The 23,387-nt window shown below is 44.2% G+C and overlaps 3 protein-coding genes across 6 annotated transcripts; 2 read left to right on the plus strand and 1 right to left on the minus strand.

Moving 5' to 3' along the window:
* Window positions 1–16: 16 nt before the first annotated feature.
* Window positions 17–3,382, plus strand: glrx5 (glutaredoxin 5 homolog). Its single transcript, XM_079180405.1, has 2 exons — window positions 17–410; window positions 1,525–3,382. Exons 1-2 carry the CDS (start codon window positions 113–115, stop codon window positions 1,695–1,697), a joined length of 471 nt encoding a protein of 156 aa, XP_079036531.1. The 5' UTR covers window positions 17–112; the 3' UTR covers window positions 1,698–3,382.
* A 928-nt stretch (window positions 3,383–4,310) lies between these two features.
* Window positions 4,311–13,833, minus strand: ints9 (integrator complex subunit 9). Its single transcript, XM_079179846.1, has 17 exons — window positions 13,751–13,833; window positions 13,162–13,289; window positions 13,006–13,066; window positions 12,750–12,812; window positions 12,193–12,332; window positions 11,944–12,030; window positions 11,631–11,751; window positions 9,991–10,125; window positions 9,614–9,725; window positions 9,299–9,479; window positions 8,350–8,410; window positions 7,736–7,907; window positions 7,530–7,654; window positions 6,390–6,557; window positions 6,009–6,107; window positions 5,760–5,897; window positions 4,311–4,672 (listed from the first exon to the last, which is right to left on the minus strand). Exons 1-17 carry the CDS (start codon window positions 13,757–13,759, stop codon window positions 4,496–4,498), a joined length of 1,977 nt encoding a protein of 658 aa, XP_079035972.1. The 5' UTR covers window positions 13,760–13,833; the 3' UTR covers window positions 4,311–4,495.
* A 1,420-nt stretch (window positions 13,834–15,253) lies between these two features.
* On the plus strand, window positions 15,254–22,975 carry pla2g7 (phospholipase A2, group VII (platelet-activating factor acetylhydrolase, plasma)). 4 transcript variants are annotated; one of them, XM_079179851.1, is made up of 11 exons: window positions 15,254–15,477; window positions 16,639–16,763; window positions 17,145–17,295; window positions 17,792–17,885; window positions 17,998–18,066; window positions 19,561–19,732; window positions 20,129–20,242; window positions 21,562–21,653; window positions 21,767–21,937; window positions 22,027–22,175; window positions 22,249–22,975. In XM_079179851.1, the coding sequence occupies exons 1-11, from the start codon at window positions 15,300–15,302 to the stop codon at window positions 22,347–22,349; spliced, it is 1,416 nt and encodes a 471-aa protein (XP_079035977.1). In that variant the 5' UTR covers window positions 15,254–15,299; the 3' UTR covers window positions 22,350–22,975. The 4 variants fall into 4 exon arrangements, with proteins under 4 accessions (XP_079035977.1, XP_079035978.1, XP_079035979.1 ...); XM_079179852.1 differs by lacking the exon at window positions 15,254–15,477 and adding an exon at window positions 15,875–16,203; XM_079179853.1 differs by lacking the exon at window positions 15,254–15,477 and adding an exon at window positions 15,875–16,027.
* The last annotated feature ends 412 nt before the right edge of the window (window positions 22,976–23,387 follow it).

The following is a 23,387-nucleotide window of genomic DNA, read 5'->3' on the forward strand; positions in this document are numbered from 1 at the left end:
ACGCACATCACGTCAGTCAGACTGTCTGGTTACACGGCCTGTTCAGAAAGCAGGTGAGACTCTTTCCACGACATTGTAGCGCAACATATAAATATATTAATTACCAAAGACCATGAACAGTTTAATTAGATCTACTGCGAAGTGTCTGCGGACGGGGGCGGCGGTCTATCTGCCCCGACACACCGACGGACGCGTGTGGTCCGCCTCGGCCCGGTTCCTGTGCGCGGCGGCGGACGTCCCAAAAGACCTTGGTGAGATGGTGAAGAAGGACAAAGTGGTGGTGTTCATGAAGGGGACGCCGGCGCAGCCCATGTGTGGCTTCAGCAATGCCGTGGTTCAGATCCTCCGGATGCACGGGGTGGACGACTATGCTGCGTACAACGTACTGGAGGACTCCGAGCTCAGGGAAGGTCAGTGAAGCTGAGATAACCGGTTCATGACATGGCAACAACAAGTTGTCACCTCTCAATCTAACGTCGAACTTTCCGCTAAACTTCTTCATGCTTGACAGTGGAAGTGTTCCAAGACAGTTTGCTTGTAGTAGATCTATCAGTCTCTGTCAGCTCTCCTTATTATTATTCGTTATTGTTATTCAACTACACGTTTCATTTGATTGGAACATTCAAACCAACCATACATGTCCGCTTTTTGTCAACGGCCCTCTCTAACTAGGTTTGGAGATGTTCAGTGTTAAGTTGTTATCAGTGCTCTGCAGCAGGACTACGGGGTGTGGTCCTTTTTTAGTGCACCATCAATACAGACATGCCAGAACTCTAACCTCTCCTGTTTTACAATGACGGCACACAATATGTTAAGGAACAAGGAACTGTTTCTGTTACATCAGCTCTGCCCTTTAAAGGGGAATTTGTCAATGGAGGCTTATAATGCAACAGCAGAGTAGTGCCCAGCCAGGACAGCAGTTCACCCACAATCAAGATGTGGGGTTTGAAGTGTGACCTCAAAGACCTCAACCTAGATATTTTACTTAACTCGGTGTAAAGAAGTTGACACTCGTATTGCTAACTGATGAGTCTGTTGGCAATATTTAACCAAAACCATAAACACATTAACACAACGAGGTGAGATAAACAGCCTAAAATAGCTTCTTGTGTTGTGTTTGTGTAGCAGCTTAACACCGTGTAACTAGACGCAAACAGAGAAACATACGGCGTATGGCTCCAACCAAAAGAGAAAAGTTTGCAGTTAATCAATGTAAAATTGCTTTTTTTATTATTTTTTTTGTCAACTGCTGTCGAAACACAGAAATTAGACATTGTGCTTTCATAACATTGGGGTCCATAACACAGTTTCTGGTATGATGGCTTTCACTGCCAGTTTTCTGTTTTTAACACAAACTACTGTCGCTGAAGGGCCTTTTTTTCTGGGAAATAAAATCCCCTGGAACATGGCATGGAAGTGAAATGTACTTCCAGTAGCTTGTCACATGATTCTCTCTAGCCTGACACCTGATATAGTATTGGTTCTGGGTTATTTCTGACACCCAACGCTATCTGCCTTCCACAGGAGTCAAGGCCTTCTCCAACTGGCCCACGATCCCTCAGGTGTACTTCAGCGGCGAGTTCGTGGGAGGCTGTGACATTCTGCTCCAGATGCACCAGAACGGGGATCTGGTGGAGGAGTTGAAGAAGCTGGGCATCAGCTCCGCGCTGCTGAAGGCGGAGGAGGAGTCCAAGTAGAGGAAGAGGATGAACGTGGAAGAGCTGACGAGACAGAGGACACATTTATCAAGTTTAATCCCCCACACTAGGCAGCCGTGGGTAAAGACCACTCACCTCTGGCCAATAAGGCGCAGCAAGACCGCTGTGAAAGTAGTTCCAGTGGCAGCCATGTGGCTCAGAGTGCTCCTGCTGCACTGATCATGGAGCTGGCAGGTGAGGAATGTGTCTTCACAGGAATCCCAAATCACTTTTATCTGACTCTCTACCCACATTCATCAGCCTCTCTTTAAACACACTTTTCGGTGCAACAAGTTGCAAACACCACAATGACCTATTTTGATATAACAAGCATTCACTTGGAGTCATGCAATGAAATCCAATATTCACATTCTCTATCGGCCCCCTGAGAATAATATGTGGCTCTTAGCGCCCTAAATGCTCCCCTTTGTTCAACAGCTAGTTGCTAACTAGTCTATGTGCCATTTGGTGCTGGGCCGGACACATACACTGGGTTTATCGGTGCCTGTCTGCTGATGACGGCTGCAGACAAAAAGGAACCATAAACGGTAAAGTTAGGGGCTAAAAGATGCTATAAAGATCTCCATGTCTGAGTCCAGTGATAACTCTCTGTGGGTTTGTCACTGAGACCGACCTCCTTCACCTCCCAAACATTTGATTTATTTTTAAGTAAAGCAGCTTAAATATGTCCCTCATTAAACACATGGAGGAAAACCTTTGGTCTTTGCTCTCTAGTTCCTGGTTTAGAGTTCTATCATATCAAGATTCACCACGCTCTAAATAATCTCCTTAAAGAAGTGTTGAACAGCCTTTAGATCCATACCAGCGCACTGTGTTGGTTGGAATCCCAGGCCTCACACTATAACCCCACTGTTAAAGGCGGTCACGTGCTTTGAATCAGTTCACATGAGGATGTTGTCCTCTATCCTATCATCTTGCCCTCTACAGGCCCTGCTGTCCATCCTTTAGGCCACGCCTCAGTCTGGTAAGCCTCAGGGTGCAGCAAGACCAAGTTTAGATCTTTTATAAAGTTTCTTATATCCTACTGGAAACCTTCCAAAAGCACTGCCTGAACAGACCGTGTACTAGAAGGAAGAACAAAGAGGGGGCGATGCTGATGTTTATACATTGGGGATTATAATTATATTATGTTTGATATCTGGCCAATTCCATCTTATATGCATTAGCCATTGTAGCGGAGGTGACAGCAGACATGGACCACACCTCACTGATCTCGTCCACTGTGACTGAACTGTTCTGTTTTTACTGCCAGGAACCACAGACCAAATGTGTCCCCTGTTTTAAAGTGTCCACCCGCTGAAACGCAACACACACAACACCCTTTTCTCTTGATCCTGAAAACGACTGACATGCAGCGCATTTGGACAAACAGAAGTAGTTCTATTTACAGTTTGACGTGTCTGTCTTCAGTCTGTGGTATTTGTTCATTTATCACTGAGGGAAAAGAGGCTTTTTATTCTTCAGAGGACTGGGAAGTGTTCTTTTTGTTTCTTACTGAGCCCAAGAACCCCTGACATGTATCCATCCTAGATGTTCCTCCTGCTGCACAGCTGTATTATCAAAGCAATGGTCATGTAGTACACTGTAAGATATTGTACATTGAAAGCACATTGTTAAATGTATTTTAGCTGCACGTAAACCCTGCGCCAATTAAATATTTTGACACAAATAAGAGACAGTGTCGTTCTTTTATAACTATCGACATGCAGAAGTTCTTTGTTCAGTTTTGGGTGTGATGTAGCATCCAGGCCAAATAAAAAATAAAGGCAATGAAGTAACCAAACAAAGTGATTAGGATCAGAGGAGCACAGATCATGGATTGGAGCAGACGGCACAGTCACTGTTCTTTTTCACAGCTGATGTTTTGGCACATTGATGTTGGTCTGCACCATCAGCTGTTAGACTCAATCTGCTCTCCCTGAATGTGTTTCTGTTGTCCAGATACGGGTGCTCAGCGCCGTGTCCCGTGGTTTAGCTGACACCCGTCCTACAGAATACGCTGTCTTGTCATTTTTTTATTTCTTCAACAGGCTAATCTGACAAACCTACCTGTGTTCATGGTGGACCAGCCAGTGATTATTTTCCTGATTAAGTGGTTACCCTATTAAATGTCTAACAGCAGCGAAATGGAACCCAGCTATCCTTCATTTTGTTGTTTGAACCTGTGCTTTCGTACTGTGAAATGTCAAAATGTCCTCTGTAGAAAAAGGCCCATCATGGCTGTTTCAATAGGTGCACAGGATGGAGTGGTTCTCTTCACAAGGTAAACCTCAGAGCATTTCATTCAGGTAGCGCTGAGAACATCTTGTTCCTTGTTAAAAGCACCGGACATCTCCCTACCTTCTTATATTCAGAGCTGTAGAGAGAAACGTGCAACCACCACAGCTGATGAGTTGAGCACAAACTGAAACAAGATCTGAATGTAATGTCGGGATTACAAATGCCATTTAAATGTTGGATAAGTTGATGCAAATGACATTTTGATATTACCCAGAGGAAACCCAAGCTCATGACCTATCTCTGCATCTTCACTGTTGTGGTTTACTATACTACAGCTTCCTGAATGGAGAAGTTGCAGTGATGGAAAAGTGATCCCTTGGAAAAAAAACTTTTAATACAAAATACTATTTTACAAAATAACTGGAATTTACAGTAAAAGTACTGTAACAGTTGAGTTACTGAGGTGGGGACAGACCATGTCCTCCTATGCTTTCTTCTATCCACAGTCCCAAAGAGCAGAAACCCTGAACCCGAGTGACTCATGAGGAGGCTGAGGGTCAGAGTTTCTGCAGGAAGCGGAGCACCAGATCTCTCAGCGTGGTCCGCAGCGGCTCGTTGTTGTCACACACGATGTGCGTCCCGTCCTCCTCCAGCTGAATCAGTGTGTCCTCTGCCTGCAGGTGCAGAATGTGTCCGTCCGCCGTCTCCTCCACTTTGACCTCTGTGATACCGTGCTGCAGGGAGGAGGAGGAGATCAATTCACAATGAACTTATCTTTCTAGCATCCTTCAGAGTTTCACTATGGAAGCTCCAATCACTTCACGTCTGTCAGTGGCAGGTTGAACTGTGCTAGGGCCACGCCCCCTCACATTAGCACAGTCGACAGACTCCTCACAAGTTTAAAAAAAACAAAAATAAAGTTTGCATATTCGCAGCCAGGCTGAGGGTGAAATGCTCCCTCAAAAACAAACAACAATGTCATGGCACCATAGTCCCAACAGGGGGAGCTCCCTCCAGGCCGTGGAGGTGATGTCACTGCGGTGGCCACTTCATGGACGTTTTAGTGCAGGATGTCTGTGCTGCAGCGAGCTGGGCTACGCCTCACACTTTTGTGAGGTTTTACAGGCTGGATGCCTCGGGGCTCACCTGCAAACCTGCCAAGCTCCCTGTGATAATCAATCACCGGCTCTACACTATTTATGAGTTTTGGGAAATGGATGCAGTCCTGGAGTGGTCTATATCTCCTATCGTAAGAGCCCAAACAGAGGGGGTTACTTAAAGTAAGTGTTTCACCATCACTTCCTTTCTTGCATAGACATTAGTTAGATGTGGTGATGTGAGGGGGCGTGGCCCTAGCAAAGTTCTACCTGTCTGTCACTGACAGATGTGTTGTCATTGGAGCTTCCATAGTTAACCACCTCACTCTGTTATCAAAGAACCGGGGATTACCTTTAGTCACCCAAAGGTTTTAAAGAGGTTTTGAGTCAATGTAATAGTTGTATCACACACACAAAGTGTTGTTTTCTGCTAAAGAGTAGGAGAACTTGCTCCTACTAGTGCTTGGTAATTTATAGATGCATTTGAATCTGCTGGGGTTAAATGGCCTCTGCTATAAAAACACTGTTAATCCCAACAATCCCAATGTTATGCGTGAGGAGACTTTAATGTCATATGGGAGGAGACTCTTGGCTGCAATCATCTCCTTTGGGAATACTAAAAACAGCAATGAGCAGCAATATATTTTGCAGGACAAAAAAATGTAACAGCTGGCTGCTATAAAAACTAAACTGAGGTTTCCACAGATGTCTGCAGATTTCACACCTTTTGCAATGTGGCCAGGAAAGCTTCCAGGGGCACAGCTCCACTCAGCAGGGGTTTGGGGGCCAGCAGGACTGGAGGCTCCTCCAGGACCCGTTTCCTCTTCTTGCTGGGGGGCGCTGGAGGGGGTTTGGGCACCGACTGGCAACACAGGAGAGGAAAACAAACTTCAATTTTTGCTCCTGTGAAGCAATGTTGTCCATATTTAAACATGAATCGACCCGTTTTGTGACACACATTCACATGACTCACTTGTAGCGTGTGTTTGTTGTCCTTGGAGTGCAACACTGCAGACACAGTTGCCAGGGAAACGCCGGGTTTAATCTCAGAGGGCACCAGGGAGTTGGCCAGCTAGGAATTGAAGAATCAGACTTTTACACTTGAAAACTAGCCACCTGTGCGCTGACAGGATTTGAAATATTTCTGTAATGTAGCTCAATCTAGTCTGGATACACCATATGTCATCGTCTCTTACCAACACATGAGAGAATTCAAAATATGCAATCACCACCTGTATCCAAAGGTTGATCTTGTATTCAACATTGTCTATTTAGGTCCCTTTAACCAGACAGGTTAAAGTAGACTATATTCATGCCCACAAGAGTTCTAACTGTGGTTCTCTCCTGCTCTGACCTCAGGCAGGATGTAGACCCGTTCATAGCGGCGTCTGAAGGGCAGGTTGAGCACAGAGCAGCGTCTGTAGGGCATCGGAGGGGGCTGCAGCTCCAGCATCAGATCAGAGCGGTGGGACTGGGTCAGAGGAGGCTGGGTGTACTGCTCTGGACACACCACATGGAGGGGCTGCAGGACAGGAGACATCCAAGCAGCTTTTACACACATCACTTGCTGTGCCATGTTTGAGACTGAGCCCGCTTCTATCTAACACAGACAGGAGGGTTTAACGTGAGGTTGCCTGGGGAGCTCAACTTCTCATAGCTGTCGTTTGTCAATGGCAGTGGAGGAGAGAACCACGGGAAGGAAACAATGGTGTTACTTTTGATCACCTGGTTTTAACTAAGTTCACACTGATTCAAACCAAAGAAGAACATGTCTATCAGGGAATTAAGGGAAATCTTTATTACCTCTGCTCACACTAACACCTGCCATCATGGGGCAGGTGTAAGCTCCCGTAAGCTCTGGGGTTTCTCTCTTTAGGGAATATGGAGGCTGCTGCGCTGACATAAATAAAATAAACTCCATCGCTACTTCCTCAGGAGACACAATCACATGCTGTGTACTGAAGAACAAGCAGCTCTGTGAGGTTGTACTTGAGCAAGCATGCTAACAATAACCTAAGTTCTAGCATGGCTAAATAAAACAATCTCATGAAAGCCACCAAGTATATCGGAGCTTTAACCTGCTGCACCGATTCACAGAGGTTCAAGGCCAAGAGCAGTACAACTGCTTAAGGGAAGAGTTCTGCTTCATTTGATAATCACTAAAGCTTAATGTAATGTATGTATAATATGATGCGGGACAAACTGAAGAATGTGAAACAAATAGAAGCATTAACTCCATATAAAAGGTTTACATATCACATCCAACAAGAACAACAACAGGGTCAACTGAAACACAGGACTTCTGCTGACTCGATGATTATTTGCCTGTTGCACAGTTCTCCTCTTACTGCTGTTGCATGTAATAAAACATGAGGCAGACATTTCTGAGATGGACAATCATCATATCTCAAAAGAGAAAGTATTCACATTAAAACAGCTGGAATCAGATTCATTCCATCGTTGAGGCTCTACATGACGGTAGTGTTGACCGTACCTGGACCTCCTTGAGCAGCTTTGATACTTGGTGGAAGTTGAGCCGTGTGTCGATGGGACAGTAAACACACTTCATGGCCAGAGGCTGGTAGGGAGCCAAAGCATCCAGGTAAGAGAAGTCTGGCTCTGGTGGGAAGAAAGAGAATTCACAGAGGCTTCCACAAGAGTAGCATTCACGTCATGTCTAGTGAATACAGTCGTAGTTACCAGTAAAGATGATGGTGTTCAGGCTGGATTTGCCCCACAGCTCCATGAAGTGAACCACATCCCCGAAGCGCAGAGAAGGGTGACCGGTGAACACCACACACGGCTGACGGAACTCACTGCTGAAGTCTCCGTGAATACTGGAGTAGTGCTTCAGCTTGTTGGTTTGGATCAACTGAAACAAAAACACAGGAGTTGTATTGTGAGACAGCAGCACATGAAGCAAGCTTCTTTGCCAACACTTTGAATGGAACCATGGCCATCTGTGCTGTGAGGACCAGACACATCTGAAGACCAAATGACCCTCTTCTGCTGCTGCATACACTGACAGTGCCCGGACATAAAGTGTTGTTTGTTGGACCACAAATATTGAAGTGATTCCTGATTCCAAATGTGTAGTTAATGAAATGCATATTGTAATAACGGTGCCCTCTTTTACCAGAGAGATTCAAAGAGTTTCGCTAATGTAAACACCATGATAACTCTCAGAGCTTTTACTGGTTTGCGGTGTCACTTCAGTTGTCATTTGCTGGCAGAAAACAGCATTTCCATCTATCCTCTTTCTCTGAAACACAGCATTGTTCTTCACTGGGCGGAGACACAGCAGCAGGACTCACCTCTGCATGAGGGAATGGAGGCTCTGGAAGATACACCTTTGATTGCTTGTTGTGGCAGAGCCTAAAAAAGGGGAAAAACGTAAATCAACTCAGAATATCCCAGAATGATCCCAGAGAACAATCAAACGATGTCTGAGAACGAGCACCGCGGTATCAGGTAACCGCAACTCTCAACAGCCACCGCCAATCAGCACTGCAATTAATAAGCTTGGTTCACACTTCGTTTTGACTTTGAAAACACAGCTGTTTGCAGCAATGCATCTTGCATGGTATCAACCAAAAACAACCCAGTACAAAGTAGCTGTGAACCTTCTCCAGTCAAAGGATACAATATTTGTACCCAGATCAAGAAAAAAAAAGACTCTTTGTATGGTTTTGCTCTCCTCTAGTGCAAGTGTCTGTGATTTAATGTAACGTGTGATTGGCCCACTTTGCAGCAGCTATAACCACTGCAGTCTGTGGTATGAGGAAGTCCTGCACGGTGATGATGGAGTTGGCCGTTCAGTGAGCTGAGATGCCACCAAAACATTGGAACGTGTGGATCTACTGAACGCCTGTGGGCTCTGATGAAAATAAATACGGTGGTCGTTGCATTTTACACAACTGAAGGCTTCCATTCACATGTTGTATCAAATGAAGTTCTCTAACAGTATCTGTATCACTTTAAGAGTACTGCTATTGGTCCTGGAATTGTTTGTAATGACAACTGAGTAAACTGAAGCAAACTAAATGCATCCAGTGACAAATGAATGGATGATTTTTTACACGTATTCTGATAGAAAACAAGAAGCCAGCTTGGACATACACAACATCTGTTGCTGTATGTTGGTTTTATCTTCACACATCACCATATCTGTATCATTTCCTTCTCTTTCATTGCTGGGCTGGTTTCCTTCAGGTTCTGGACAACAACAGATTTCTGGGACCGTTTTAACAAACAGCTCCTCACCACTCAGCGAAGATCTGAGAGAACTCCAGCGAGCTGTTGGCGACGGGTGAGATGAAGTAGAAGGGCGTGGTCCCCAGGTTGGCGCTGTCGATGAACTGGTACAGACACTCCAGCAGGTCATAGATCACCCCCGACGAGTAGCACGGCACCAGCACGTTGCCTCCTGCTCGAATCGTCATGGCTACAGGCAGAGATGAATAATAAACACTAATATTCGAATCAGAAATGTGATTTACTTACATATTCTACATGTACTCATTTCATTTAAATTTAGAACCGTTAATACAACATACATTTAAATCATCCGGTACCTACCGAGGTTGCTGCAGAATTCTCCCAGCATGCCGTCTGGGTTGGCGGTGGGCATCTGGGTGAGGCCTGTCAGAATCAGAACATCACTGTTCTTGAGGGAGCTTTGGTCCATCGGCTGGCAGAAGAGAATGAGTTCAAGTGACTTTATTAAAGAACGAGTTTGTTTTCCCCTTTTTGCCTCAAACATTTGCTCACGGGGGGGGGGGGGCCTCCGGCAACTAGTCAAAACGCATTCAAGTCTGTCCTAAATGTCCTCCCTTCACCTCCCGGCGTGCTTGAGATATCACGTTCACCAGAATGGGACAGATGGACGCATCACATTCTTAACCATTGTAGGTTCCTCTCAGGCCTCGTGTGTACCGCTGGTCTGTTGGACCTACCTGTGGATGTGTGGTGAGGAGGGACGAGCCCGACACATAGGAAACCTTCTCATGGTGAGACTGGATGATCCAGTTGGAGCTCCCCAATGAGTAACCAGAGCTTAAGGGGGAGACCTGGACCGCTCCAAACAACTCCTGGAGACAGAGAGAAGTCGTCACTGTGAGAGCACAAAAATATAGAAAAACTGAAAGAGGACAGATACAGGTATCTTAGTAGTATGTGGAAGCATACTGTTAAGAGATTGTAGAAAAATATGAAAGCATAAAAGTAGAACCATTACAACATATAACTTCTTTACACTTTTTATGTAAAAAAAAAAAGTCACTCAAGCCTTATATAATTCATCCTGTTCAAACAGGATCAACCCGGTCAAACATCCAGGATGACTGATGTGTGAGTGACGCATGATTTTGAAGGAGGTTCCAACCTCAGATAAGCATGGAGACTGGAGGCTTCACCCTTTGGGGAGACTGGAAGCCTCATGACTGGAAGCCTCATGACTGGAAGCCTCCAGTCATGGGGAGACTGGAGGCTTCACCCTTTGGGGTGAGTGGAGGCTTCACCCTTTGGGGTGAGTGGAGGCTTCACCCTTTGGGGAGACTGGAGGCTTCACCCTTTGGGGAGACTGGAGGCTTCACCCTTTGGGGAGACTGGAGGCTTCACCCTTTGGGGTGAGTGGAGGCTTCACCCTTTGGGGAGACTGGAGGCTTCACCCTTTGGGGAGACTGGAGGATTCACCCTTTGGGGTGAGTGGAGGCTTCACCCTTTGGGGTGAGTGGAGGCTTCACCCTTTGGGGAGACTGGAGGCTTCACCCTTTGGGGAGACTGGAGGCTTCACCCTTTGGGGTGAGTGGAGGCTTCACCCTTTGGGGAGACTGGAGGCTTCACCCTTTGGGGAGACTGGAGGATTCACCCTTTGGGGTGAGTGGAGGCTTCACCCTTTGGGGTGAGTGGAGGCTTCACCCTTTGGGGAGACTGGAGGCTTCACCCTTTGGGGAGACTGGAAGACCCTCAGAAGGAGAGCTGCTTTTTCCCAGTTTAGAGAATAGAATGCCCTTCTTTTATAGACCCTGTGAGACATTTCTGCTATCAGAAGACAGCTTACAGTGACTGATATATTTTACACCACATAGACTTTCCTTGAGTTGAAATTGTTTTATATAACTGTTTTGAGAAAAATAGTAAGGTACAGACGTTCTACGTAACTACTCATACGGGGTGTTAGGGTTACATCCTACTGAGAGCGCCTAGGGCGTAGCTGAACAAGACTCATAAAGACAATAATTCCGAAATTCTAACGACTCAGCTACGGGGTGAGATAAAAAGGCCGAAGGTACACTTCCGACTCATACAGAGGGACACTAATCCCCGGAGGTCGGACTACTGACGGAGTTACCACCGTGTTAGGTGTGATCCTGCCCTTCTTTCCGTTGGGCAGGACCCGCTCACGCTACAATACTAACAATCCTGTATTTACAGCGTGAGGAAGGTCAATGAGGAAGGTTATGAGACAAACATAAACACTCTTTCTGATCAAATGAAAACATCCACTCTTTTCCCTTTAATCTTAGAGCGTTGGGTGTGTACTAAGCATTACATCTGTACTGTGCAGACAGTGTAGGAGAAAAGAGGTTCTTACCACTTTCTGTGAATAACCCACGAGCTGAACTTTGCTGAGGGCAGAGTTGACCTCCTGCATGCTGTAGCTTCGCTTCCACGCCCACACGTCTACTGCATCCTTCAGCGGCCCAGGGAGCATCCTAACATCATGTAGTAATGATAATAGAAGAGACAGACACGTTAGAGGTCTAAGCTAGTATGACATGTGACATTTTTAAATCTTAAGATAAACAATATTTTCCAATGTGATTTTTTTTACAAATAAATATTTTCTACAACTATCCACAGAAAAAGACGACAGTTTGTAACAGTTTTCTCAACAGTTTTCTTGCCTTTGTATTTCCTTGGTTTTCCAGCAGGTGGCAGAATGGGCTTTAGGAACTCTCTCCATGAAGTTCACCAGCTCCTCCATCAACAGCCTGAGGAAAACAACAGCAATGATATACGTTTCTTAAACATGAGAAACCACAGCCAATTTATTTTTGTCAAACAATGGTTGAAATGAGGAAAAACAGTTGAAATCATTTTCTCTTTGAATGAACATAAAAACAATATAGTGACGTTCCCTTGTTACTCCTCACCTGCCAATCTGCAGGGTGGGCTCAGTGGCATACACTGTCCCAGTGAAGCCTGTGTGTTCAGTGATGTAAGGCAGGGCCATCATACAGTGGTAGTTGGAGACCAGGATGACGTCAACGGTAGATAGATCCAGCAGTTCTCTCTGTGGCCAATTTAAATGGGAAAGAAAGTTTATTTAGACCAAATATGTATTATCATACTATGTACAGTGTGTATTGTAACTTGAATCTGAATAACTGGCCTGCAGAAGTAATGATAATATTAATAACTGTGGCAAAGCACAGTAAGGAATAGTGAATGGAAAGTTTGAGCTGGTATGTTGTTCTAGTCATACAGTCTGTCCTAGGCATGCTTGCATTATACTTTCCTGCAGCCAAATCATTCATTTGAAGCAATACAAAAGAAATGGACATTGACTAAATATACTCTGTGTGTGTGTGTGTGTGTGTGTGTGTGTGTGTGTGTGTGTGTGTGTGTGTGTGTGTGTGTGTGTGTGTGTGTGTGTGTGTGTGTGTGTGTGTGTGTGTGTGTGTGTGTGTGTGTGTGTTGAGTTTACTACCTCAGGGAGACAGAACTCTGGCTGTGAGTCCACAAACACTCTTCCTGCACACTCCTTCAGCTCCTGGAAAGATGGAAAGGAAAGGTTTGTTTACTGTTGTAGCCCTTCATCACAGACACATCCTGATGTATTTACACTTTGTAGAGACAGAAACAACTTCATGTAATGTCAAAAAGCAACAATCAAACACAAGTTGAAGTTCAGCTACAGGTTAAATACTAAGTGATTTAAATACAACAGAAACAGCTTGTCATACCTTCTCCAAGTTTATTGTTCCATCCTTAGAGACCCAACTAGGTAGCTTGGAGAGTCTTGGGCTGAATAACAACAAAAAATTTAAAATTCAGGACTACCACCCATACATGAATGAAGTAACTAAATGAAGCCACTGCTGCTGACGCCATTGACTCACCTGTGCACCAGAGGAAGGGGCAGGAAGTTGAGGACAGAGGTGGTGTCCAGTCCACAGTCCAGCATGATGGTGGTGGATTTGAACTTGAGGACATTGCAAGGCAGTGTGGGATGACCAGACAGACAATACTGAGAGAAGGAAGGAGAGCGATTGGAGACGCACGTGGACATAACATTACGGTGCCGACAACACAATATATGACAGATACAGAGCAGAGGCAGGGTAGACAGGACATCACATTTATACATGTCACGTTGGAGAGTCTGTAGTTCACACACACAGATGTAATGTTGATTCATTATAATAACTAAATCCTCCGTTCATCAGCATCAAGTCAACTAGCTGAGTCAGTAATTTACTATCACTATGGACTGCATACGTTCAATAGTGTACATAGCGTAGCTGTTGGCTGCTTGGTTAATGTTAGCCACAGTCAACAAGACGGGAGCACACAGAGATATTGACGTTAGCTGCTAAGCTAACAGAGTAGCTTTAACTTAAGGTATACTAAATGATTTAGTAACGCAATTTTACCGTCAGCTGGGGTTGAATTTGCTACTTTAATTATGCTAACAGTCGGGTAACTCACCAATTTCATGTTTAACTCTGATAAATGAACGTTGAATATATTTAGTTGGCTTCGCTAACACTGCATCCTTCTACAGACTACGCTCGCTTTGTTTCTGGGACTTTCGCCCTCTACTGCCCTCTACGGGGGCGGAGTGTTTCTCAAGCCACAGCAGGACAATATGCGCGAAATACCGAACAAAACAGCACGTTTTTGTTTATTTGTAACTGCCCTGAAAAGAGCACTACTTATCACAAAATATTAACGAAAAAACGTCAATCATAAAGGCGATAATTGCTGTCAACAAACGCACGTGCCGAGACTGCAGGTGTTACGGTTCAACCAGGGACCCTGTTAACTGGCGACCTTCAGCCGAATGCGTCTGTTGCAAATGGGAAGAGAACACGTAGCTGTCCTCGTGAATGCCGCATTGTTTAGTTTTGCAATACAGTGTCAAACCTTCTCATTTACAGTCTTTGGTGAAAACATACCGGAATCGACGTTGGAGCGTCTTTTGAGGAAAACTAGTCCACTCGAGTTTGAAACGTCGCTTGCTTGTTTATGTGTTGAAACAGGGAGGGAGCAAATTCCCCTTCCTTTGAAATAATAAAGTTGATATAAAAACAAACAAACACATAATCGTCTTTGGAGCCTGTTTTGTGGAAACATGTGTTACGTAGAAGAACTCTGTGGCACAGTCAAAAAAAAAAAAGAAAAAAAATGTAAAGGTATATACGGGATTCGAACTCATATCATTGAGTGGAAAAATAGTTGGCAGCCAGAGGCAGTGCCATTACGCCACAATAGATACAACTTGCACTCTGTGTAAGAGTGCAAGTTGAGTCACAGAGTGCAAGTTGAGTTGAGAGTTGAGTCAAGTTGAGTGCAAGCTGGACAGAGTCTAGAAATCAGAAGTGCAGTTCTGATTTCTAGACTCTGTGTCCAGCTTGCAATTGAAAATGAATGTCATCAATGTTTTTGACAAATTGAATGTGATTATGTATTTTTTGACTTATTAAAGTCACATTAACTCAACTTGCACTCTGTGTTCTTGGCTGGTTAAATTCTTCATTTTATAGCATTGCCATTTATGTTTTTTTCTGATGCATTAATGTCCACATTGTGTATTTTCACCTCATGAACACATCACAAACGTTTGCCTCATTAATTAGCAGCGCTACAAAGATTTGTTTCGGAAACCAGCTGTATTCAAAAGTGCTCCGTGGTGCACTTCAAAATGCTGCATGGTAAACCGAAGTGCAGTCACAAGTTGATCTTCCTCTGCGGTCACAAGTTGATCTGGTTCCCTCTGCGGTCACAAGTTGATCTGGTTCCCTCTGCGGTCACAAGTTGATCTGGTTACCTCCGCTCTTAGGAGCGACTACTGACTGTATTTTAGATTTGTGTGTATGCCTCCAGAATGTCGTTGTATCTATTGTGGCGTAATGGCACTGCCTCTGGCTGCCAACTATTTTTCCACTCAATGATATGAGTTCGAATCTCGTATATACCTTTACATTTTTTTTCTTTTTTTTTTTTGACTGTGCCACAGAGTTCTTCTACGTAACACATGTTTCCACAAAACAGGCTCCAAAGACGATTATGTGTTTGTTTGTTTTTATATCAACTTTATTATTTCAAAGGAAGGGGAATTTGCTCCCTTCCTGTTTCAACACATAAACAAGCAAGCGACGTTTCAAACTCGAGTGGACTAGTTTTCCTCAAAAGACGCTCCAACGTCGATTCCGGTATGTTTTCACCAAAGACTGTAAATGAGAAGGTTTGACACTGTATTGCAAAACTAAACAATGCGGCATTCACGAGGACAGCTACGTGTTCTAACCAGAGCCATATACAGACCAGGTTACCCCGTTTTACGTGGGACACTGCAGGACAGACATAAAAAAGCCTAATATTGTGATTATGGGGACCATGAGCCTGGTGCCCAGCCCTTCACCTATTTTGGTATCTGGGGAGGTTAAATGACATTGTGTTATATTTACGTTGGAGGATGTTTTTAGGCAGCCAGAGGCGGGGCGACTGCTCCGTGCGGTGCAGTGAACACACCATAGGGTATAAGAAGGAACAAACACGTTCCAATCACTGCTCTGATTTAGCTCCCGTCCATGCTAGTAGTGGCTAGCTAACACCTATGGTTGACACTATCCAACTGTCAGGTCAAACCACTCCCTTGTGACTCGTACCGTTTTATCTCGAGAGACAAAAGAATAGTTACAGAGTAATGTTGCGAAACTGATGCAGTAACATTGGCACCCGGCGGCCACTTCTGTATCTCCGGTAGGTCTCGTTTTTTTTGTGAAACAGTTAACGTTATATTAGTGTGTTTTTTTCGCTAACAGCTAACCAGAAGAAACCGAGGTAAATCTCGCCTTTGAAACTACTGTGGTCGATGTTACGTCGTGGAGGATTTGTACAGTTATTAGGCAAGAGGATATACGAGTGGTCAAGGACAGGTAACCGCTACATTTGCATTGAGAGCGTAAACGCATACATTTCCCCAACAGCTATACTAAGTGGAATCCAGCTGAAAGGTTGCATATTATTGTTACATGAAGTGAACTTTGGCACGCGCTCAGTTAGCTATATCTGGTGAACTTAACGTTAGTTGCATATTGTTCTTGCTCACTGAAAGCGGTCAAACAACAGAAGATAACCGCATATACAAGTATAATTACAATACACTGTGTAATCTATCATACAGTAACAGGGGTAGTATCACTAATACTGTAAGGGGAAGGAAAACATGACATTTTGATACTGTTTTCGTATCTAGTAAAGTAGTCTCAGTGTTTGTTTTTTGTCAAGTCATGCTATCTCTCCCATGAGTCATGACTTACAGGTCATCGGCATTGCTTGCTGTAGCTGAATATGTTGTCTTCACCTGACAGAGCAGAGGAGGCACGCGCTCGGTTTCTTCGCCATGGGGAACACCTGCAGTAATCTCGGGATCCCTCCCGCCAAGGGCCCCAATGCTGTGGGCTGCACCGACTTCATGATGGACCACACTGCTCAGGTAAAAGCACAACCACACATGTGTGAATGTGTCACTTTTTGTTGAGATGGGCAACGAGCATACCACTGAATTTCGGCATTGGTTAAAGCCACTGTTCTCCAAATGAGCAGCTAATGAGAATGTCCTGTACTGTCATCGGTCACAGCTAATATAGCTGCTATAAAACTATTAAATCACCAACAATATGAAGTTGATGATTCATTCCATCACAGCATTAATACTTGCAACAAGGAAAAGCGTTTTCAAAGTTCAGCATGAGAAAGAAAATCTGTACACAACAAACATAAATGTACACGTTTTGTGAAGAAGATATTTGGGACACTTGGTTGATCACATGACAGTAGCATGTTTCTGTCTCTGCTCCGTCTGCTTCTTTAACAGGGCAGCTTCTTCAGGCTCTACTATCCTTGTCAAGAGAATGAAAAAGCAGAAAAAGCAGACTGGGTACCGTGTGTGGAGTATTTCAACGGTCTGGCAGACTTCTTGAAAATCAACAGGGCTCTGAGTGAAAGGATTTTCAACTACCTCTTTGGTAATTTTACCCCAATTAAGAGTATGAAGAACATGTCAAACAAGTTTAAACAAGTGTGTGCAGTGTTTTGACAAATGTAATATACATTTCCAGGTGTTTTTATATCAATATTTTCATGTTTTTCCCTCCTTCCTTCCGAGCAGACGTTGGTTTCACCTCATTTCTCGACAGTGTTTAAATCAGCTCAGTGTAGTTTCTTTAGTCTTATTGCTGCACATCAATCTGCACTGTCAACCGCATTACCAAGCAACAATGAAAGCAGTAATGGTGTCCACTAGAGTTATAAATGAACTAACTCTGGGAAGTGTCATTTCTGCATGTTAATGTTCACACTGTACAAATGTATGGGAACCAGCAAGTTCCTGGAATTTGGGTAAATCAACAGCACAACAGAATGCTTTAGGACACGGTCATCAGTTATAGGAAGTTTCCATAACTTCTACTGAACTGGTGTTGTGCTTTAAAAAGCTCATGTTTTTCCCTCTGTCTGTTCCAGGCTCCTTTAAGATTCCAGCCTCCGTGGATGCTCCGTTTAAATCCAGTGAGAAATGTCCTGTAGTTATCTTCTCCCACGGCCTTGGAGCGTTTAGGTAGACACAATCACTTTGAACACTGCCACAGAATTGACTCTTTATGAATAGGATGCTCACGTATCGGCTGCTGTGAATGGTGTGACTCACTTCTCCCTGGTGTTTCCTATAGGACTTTGTACTCAGCCATATGTGCAGAATTGGCCTCTCAGGGCTTCATTGTGGCGTCCGTGGAACACAGGTATTTCATTTATTTAAAGTATACTTTTAGCTGAATCTTCATGTTCATGTCAGGATTTGTTTAATTCAAACAGTAATCGGGGTGTGAGGACAGTTCTTTAAACATATGTCATGTTGTAAGCTGTGTATAATCTTGGCTCCATTCAAACTGTCGGCTGACAATACGTACGCTGAACATTTGAGGCCACGTGTCAGTTGGAGGAACTTCTAGTTGGTGGTGAGCCAAGCGAACAATAATCAGTGGAGTAAGTGTGCAGACAATAGTACGAACCAGGTCATCACATTTCTTTTCAGTATAGAGACAAGGGGACCGTATGGAGGAGAACATAATGGCCACAGTCAGTCTGTCGCTCGTGTGGGTTGAAGTGGTATTCCGCTGAATTTTTAGCTGATGGTTGAAGGCTGAAGCCACAGAGAGAGAAAAGGCATGTGCCTGTGTTGTGACATAGTTCATGGCTGGAACAGGAGACCAGTGGTCAATCCAGCCGCTGAGCCAGTGGTGCGTTCGTTACGCTGCCACATCAGTTGGTGTCGTCTGTTACCACAACAGTCACAAAAGACTGTTACTTCTCCTCCAACCTCATGTCGGTTGAGGTGCAGCAAATGATAAGGACAAAAACAAGTTCAAGCTTGAGTTGGCAACTGAACTACATTCGTGCGCACGAGTTTGTGTGAGAAATGGAGAAGAGATCATTAATGTGTCACATAACGTGATTCATCATCAGGTTGTTGATCTGAAACAGGTATTGTGAGCCTGTTCTAAAAGCCCAATATAATATCCGAAGCATAGAACTGACCGTTGTTTTCAATAGTTGTGGTGATGTTTCAGTGTGCTTGAATGAGGTACTTCTCCATAGTGTGTTACTACAGGAGATGGAGTTTGTAGAAGCAGACAGGAGCAAAGCTATGCACTGCTGTGGACGTATTTTAGACCGTTTGACTGAACGCTATATTCCGAATATTTTCACCACTGTACCTCCCTGTCTGATCTGAAGCGGTTCTCTGTGCTCTCTTCAAAGCCACTAGACTCCTTGTCATGTGACCTCTCAGAACACCGAAGCTGCTGGTCGACATCGCTTACTTTGTTTGTGTCACTGTGGTGAGTCTAAACTCAGCCTGGACAGTAACAACCTCCCGTGTTCTGAGAGGTAGAATTTACTTTTTGTCAATGGAGTGTTGTGTCTTTGAAGAGAGCATAGTTGACAGCTTTAGTTCCCCGTTAGAAAGTCTGACAGCAAGGTAGAGAGGTGACTATATTGTAAATGTAGCGTACACTCAAACTGATATGGATTCTTTTAGGTGAGTGCGTCCATAGCAGTACATCTACAGTAGTAATACACTGTGGAGGAGTACCTCATACAACCCCACTTTAAAACACTTTCCCTGTAAGACATTACACTTACTGTGATATTTGTAATATATACTTATTGTTCTTCAGTACTCTGCCTTTGACACAGTATCATTTTGCAGCACTGTGTATTTTTCCCCCGTGCAGAGACCAGTCAGCCGCAGCTACGTATTATTTCCGTGAGAAGACGGAGTCAGAGAAGGCAAACAAGAACGAGCCTAAAACATCTACCTCGACCCAAGACAACCTGGTGAGAGAGTGGATGTACTACAGGAATCTGCAGCACGGGGAGAGTGAATTCCCCCTCCGAAATAAACAGGTCAGAAGCTTTCACTTTACTAGAAAATAGTCATCCATGAGCCACGTTCGTCCACATGACGACAGCGGCTCATGTGAGTCAACGGTCACTGTATGAAAGGTACACAGAGGTGGAGACGATTCCTCTTTTATACAATGAGGCTGGATTGCACAACTCGGTAACCAATGCTGTGCATGACACTGATGTTCAAATACAACCACTTCCTTGTTCCTCAGTCTGTTACTTTCTGTATCTGATAAGTCTCATATTCAACTTGTATCTTAGCATTTCCTCTATCCTGTTTTTCGATCCTGCACTTTATGAAACTGAGTTTGGATTCATGTGATACTGTGGTCATTTTTAGCGTATGCTTTTGCTTTTCTGCTAACTTGTGTGGATCATTTGTGTCTCTCCAAGGTGAAACAGAGAGCAGATGAATGCATCCTGGCTCTGGACAGACTCACTGAAATCAACTCGGGGACCCCAGTGCAAAACGTTTTGCAAACACAGTTTGACTGGACGACGTTGGAGGTAACTCATCATGAGCTTTGGTCTAGTTTCACACAGATCATGAGTTTATTTTGGAATTAAAACCTTCAACAAGGCAGCAGCAATAGAGATTTAGTGACCGAACAATGAAAATGAAGAGGAAATATGTGCCTCACAGCAAGTTATTATAAGCTGCAGCACGTTTTTATTTTAGTTTTCTTTATCACAGTAGAAGTGCTTTCATTTATATAGTGTCCAGGAAATCTAATCATTTCAGGTGCAACACACCCAAGATGAAAAAAATCTCATCTTAAAGGGGAAAAAATCAAAAATACCTATTTAGCATTTTAGCTATAGTGCTATTCATCAACCCAGATAGTTTTGGTGTGAGTTGCCTGGTGTTGGAGAGATCAGCTGTAGAGATGTCTGCCTCCTCTCCACTATAACGGGACTACATGACACTCTGCTTGTGGTGCTCAAACCGCCAAAATAACCATTTGACAAACTCAACAGCAGTGTCTCTTTCCAGACATCATGACCTCGTTATTATTGTTGTTTCAACTATTGTTCATGGAATAAAGTTCCTACATGAAACTGCTCACAAGGTCTGTAAATGATCTTGAGTAACACAATACTCTCCAGTTCTGATATAACTGATGCTAGGAGGAGCCGCCATTGTTGTGTTGTCTCACACACACTTAAACCAAACCACGCCCATAGCAGCCAGTAGCTCCTCACAGGGCTCTGATTGGTCCGTGCTGTGGCTTACCGGACACAAACGCATTACTTGAAGCCTGACAAGATGAGTTTAATGTTCCACGTGATCCCGCGTGAGAATCCAGCTGCAAGGTAACTTGTGGACAGCACTCTCTCTGTGTTCCAGTACCCACACTACTTAGGATGAGAGGATGTAGCATGTCCCAATACATAGTATATGAAATGCAGAACACCAAAAGTACCAGGATGTTCTTCTATTCTGACCAGGTGGATACATGAGCAACAGGGTCAAAGTTCAAGGTGCAATGTCATGACTAGTATGTCCCAATTGAAAGCATACTGCATGCAGCAGTACATACTTTGTAAGGTCCTAAAAGTACAAATAAATAAAAGAATATGTAGGTAAAGACAGCAGCGTCAGTGTGTGAATGTGGGGAGATCCAGACACTTTGGTTCAGCCTGAGGCTTCTCATGTCCGTTTGATCAGCTGTGTCAGGACATTTTGGTGACCAGAGGGAAAATCTAGAATATCACCTGTGTCCTGATGGTAGAACCTGAAGCTGATCCTCAAACAGTTACCAGTAGTAGACCTTTCATTGTTGTTATCACTCACCATCCATGTCCTCTCGCCTCCATGCCAACAGAACTCCATGGATCTGTGTAGGACAGCAGCGGTGGGGCATTCCTTCGGGGGAGCAACAGTGATAGAAGCTCTGTGCAAAGAGGTCAAATTCAAGTATGTGGATTTACAACATATATCCATGTCTCCTCCATTGTCGCATTCCCTCGTTTCAGAGAAGCAGGAATATGATACAACGTATGAATTATGCCATCTGAACTCTCCTGTAGGTGTGGCGTCGCGCTGGACTCCTGGATGTTCCCTTTAGACGATGAGATCTTTCCCCGGGTGAAGCAGCCCATCTTTTTCATCAACTCAGAGAAGTTTCAGTGGGCGGGAAACATCAGCCGCATGAAGAAGCTGGAGTCGGCCGTCATACAGCGGAAAATGATCACTATCAGGTAAAATGCACGGGACTGAATTTGGGCCTCGTTGATCCTGTGAGAAACACGGCGTTCACTGACTTTGTGGCGACGTTTTCCTTCATCAGAGGCACAGTCCACCAGAGTTTCCCAGACTTCACCTTCCTGACGGGCAACTGGATCGGCAAGCTGATGAAGCTGAAGGGAGAGATTGACCCCGAGATCGCCATAGACCTCTGCAACAAAGCAACACTAGCCTTCCTGCAACGCCACCTCGGTAAGAACAAGGAAGCGCACACGATCAGCCTGTCAATCGCAGTATCTCACTATCTCAATTCTGGGTTTTGCAGGGCTACAGAAGAACTTTAATCAGTGGGACCCTCTGATCGACGGGCAAGATGACAACCTCATTCAAGGAACTAACATCACTGTGCTTCAGTCTTCCATGTGAGCCGCCTCATATCCCCAAAATGTCAGGCCAGGCCTGCTTGGTGCTAGAAGCGGACTAAAGATAACTATTTGGAATCGTAATAGATGGAAAAGAAAATCTCTACCTCATCAGCAGGACCGATTTAGTTTTTCTTGACAGATAAAACCAGCGTTTGTTTCATGAGGCCTGAATGTCACTGAACACTTTTCACTGTTTGTGAAATCTTCACTATTACCAGGAAGTTCCTGGAGAAATGCATTTAATCATGTTTAATCTTTGAGTGTATATGAACTGAGATGTTATTTCACACAGACTGTGTCTCTTTGGATGTATGACCTTCCAACAGAGACGAGCTACACTATGATTGCAGTGATTCTGGAATAAGACCTATAATGAGAATCATATCTAACCAATGGGCGTTGTTAGAACAAAGGAAGATTGAGGACTCAGATGAATTATTAACATGTATCCATCCTGATTCATCAGAGGGCAGCTACATGCAGTAAGTAGATCATCATTAAAGCTTATGAACACTAACAGGTTGCATTAAAAACAGCACGTGCCTTAACTCTACTGTTCACCCTGGGTCAATGTAACAGCCTTCTACTTTTATACTCCTACCGTAACAGAAACCCAATAAATCTGGTTTGTATACAGATACGGCTTTTGTCAACTGCTTTAAGTCTTTCAGGTTTGTAATGCTATGAGCTTACGAACAGGTTCTGAGGCTAAAACCCGAGCTTTTGAATAATATGCTTGTAGAAGCTCCAGAGGTACTCTGATGAGGAACTGTTCAGTGTCGTAAGGGCTGGAACCTTTGCGTCTTTATTGAAACATTTTAAAAAGGGACAGTTCACCCCCAAATCATAAATGCATATTTCCCTCTTACCTGTAGTGGATTCTTTCATCAATCTAGATTGTTTGGGAGTCCGGAGATATCGGCCTACTCTTAAATATAATGGAACTACATGCCACTCTGCTTGTGGGGCTCAAAGCGCTAAGAAATTCACATGAAAAACTCAACAGCAATATCTGTTTCCATGGAGGAGCTCTTTACTT

Source organism: Pholis gunnellus, assembly GCF_910591455.1.
Source record: "Pholis gunnellus genome assembly, chromosome: 19".
Lineage (NCBI taxonomy): Eukaryota > Metazoa > Chordata > Actinopteri > Perciformes > Pholidae > Pholis > Pholis gunnellus.

Excerpts from the sequence above, each read along its gene's own strand:
- glrx5 (XM_079180405.1), top strand. The coding sequence starts at position 113 with ATGAACAGTTTAATTAGATCTACTGCGAAGTGTCTGCGGACGGGGGCG. Across the intron at positions 411-1,524 it reads GGACTCCGAGCTCAGGGAAG|GAGTCAAGGCCTTCTCCAAC; the intron begins GTCAGTGAAGCT and ends TGCCTTCCACAG.
- ints9 (XM_079179846.1), bottom strand. Across the intron at positions 6,558-7,529 it reads AGCTGCTCAAGGAGGTCCAG|CCCCTCCATGTGGTGTGTCC; the intron begins GTACGGTCAACA and ends CCTGTCCTGCAG. Across the intron at positions 4,673-5,759 it reads TCCTGGCCACATTGCAAAAG|CACGGTATCACAGAGGTCAA; the intron begins GTGTGAAATCTG and ends TCCTCCCTGCAG.
- pla2g7 (XM_079179851.1), top strand. The coding sequence starts at position 15,300 with ATGTTTCCACAAAACAGGCTCCAAAGACGATTATGTGTTTGTTTGTTT. Across the intron at positions 17,296-17,791 it reads GATTTTCAACTACCTCTTTG|GCTCCTTTAAGATTCCAGCC; the intron begins GTAATTTTACCC and ends TGTCTGTTCCAG. Across the intron at positions 17,886-17,997 it reads CACGGCCTTGGAGCGTTTAG|GACTTTGTACTCAGCCATAT; the intron begins GTAGACACAATC and ends TGTTTCCTATAG.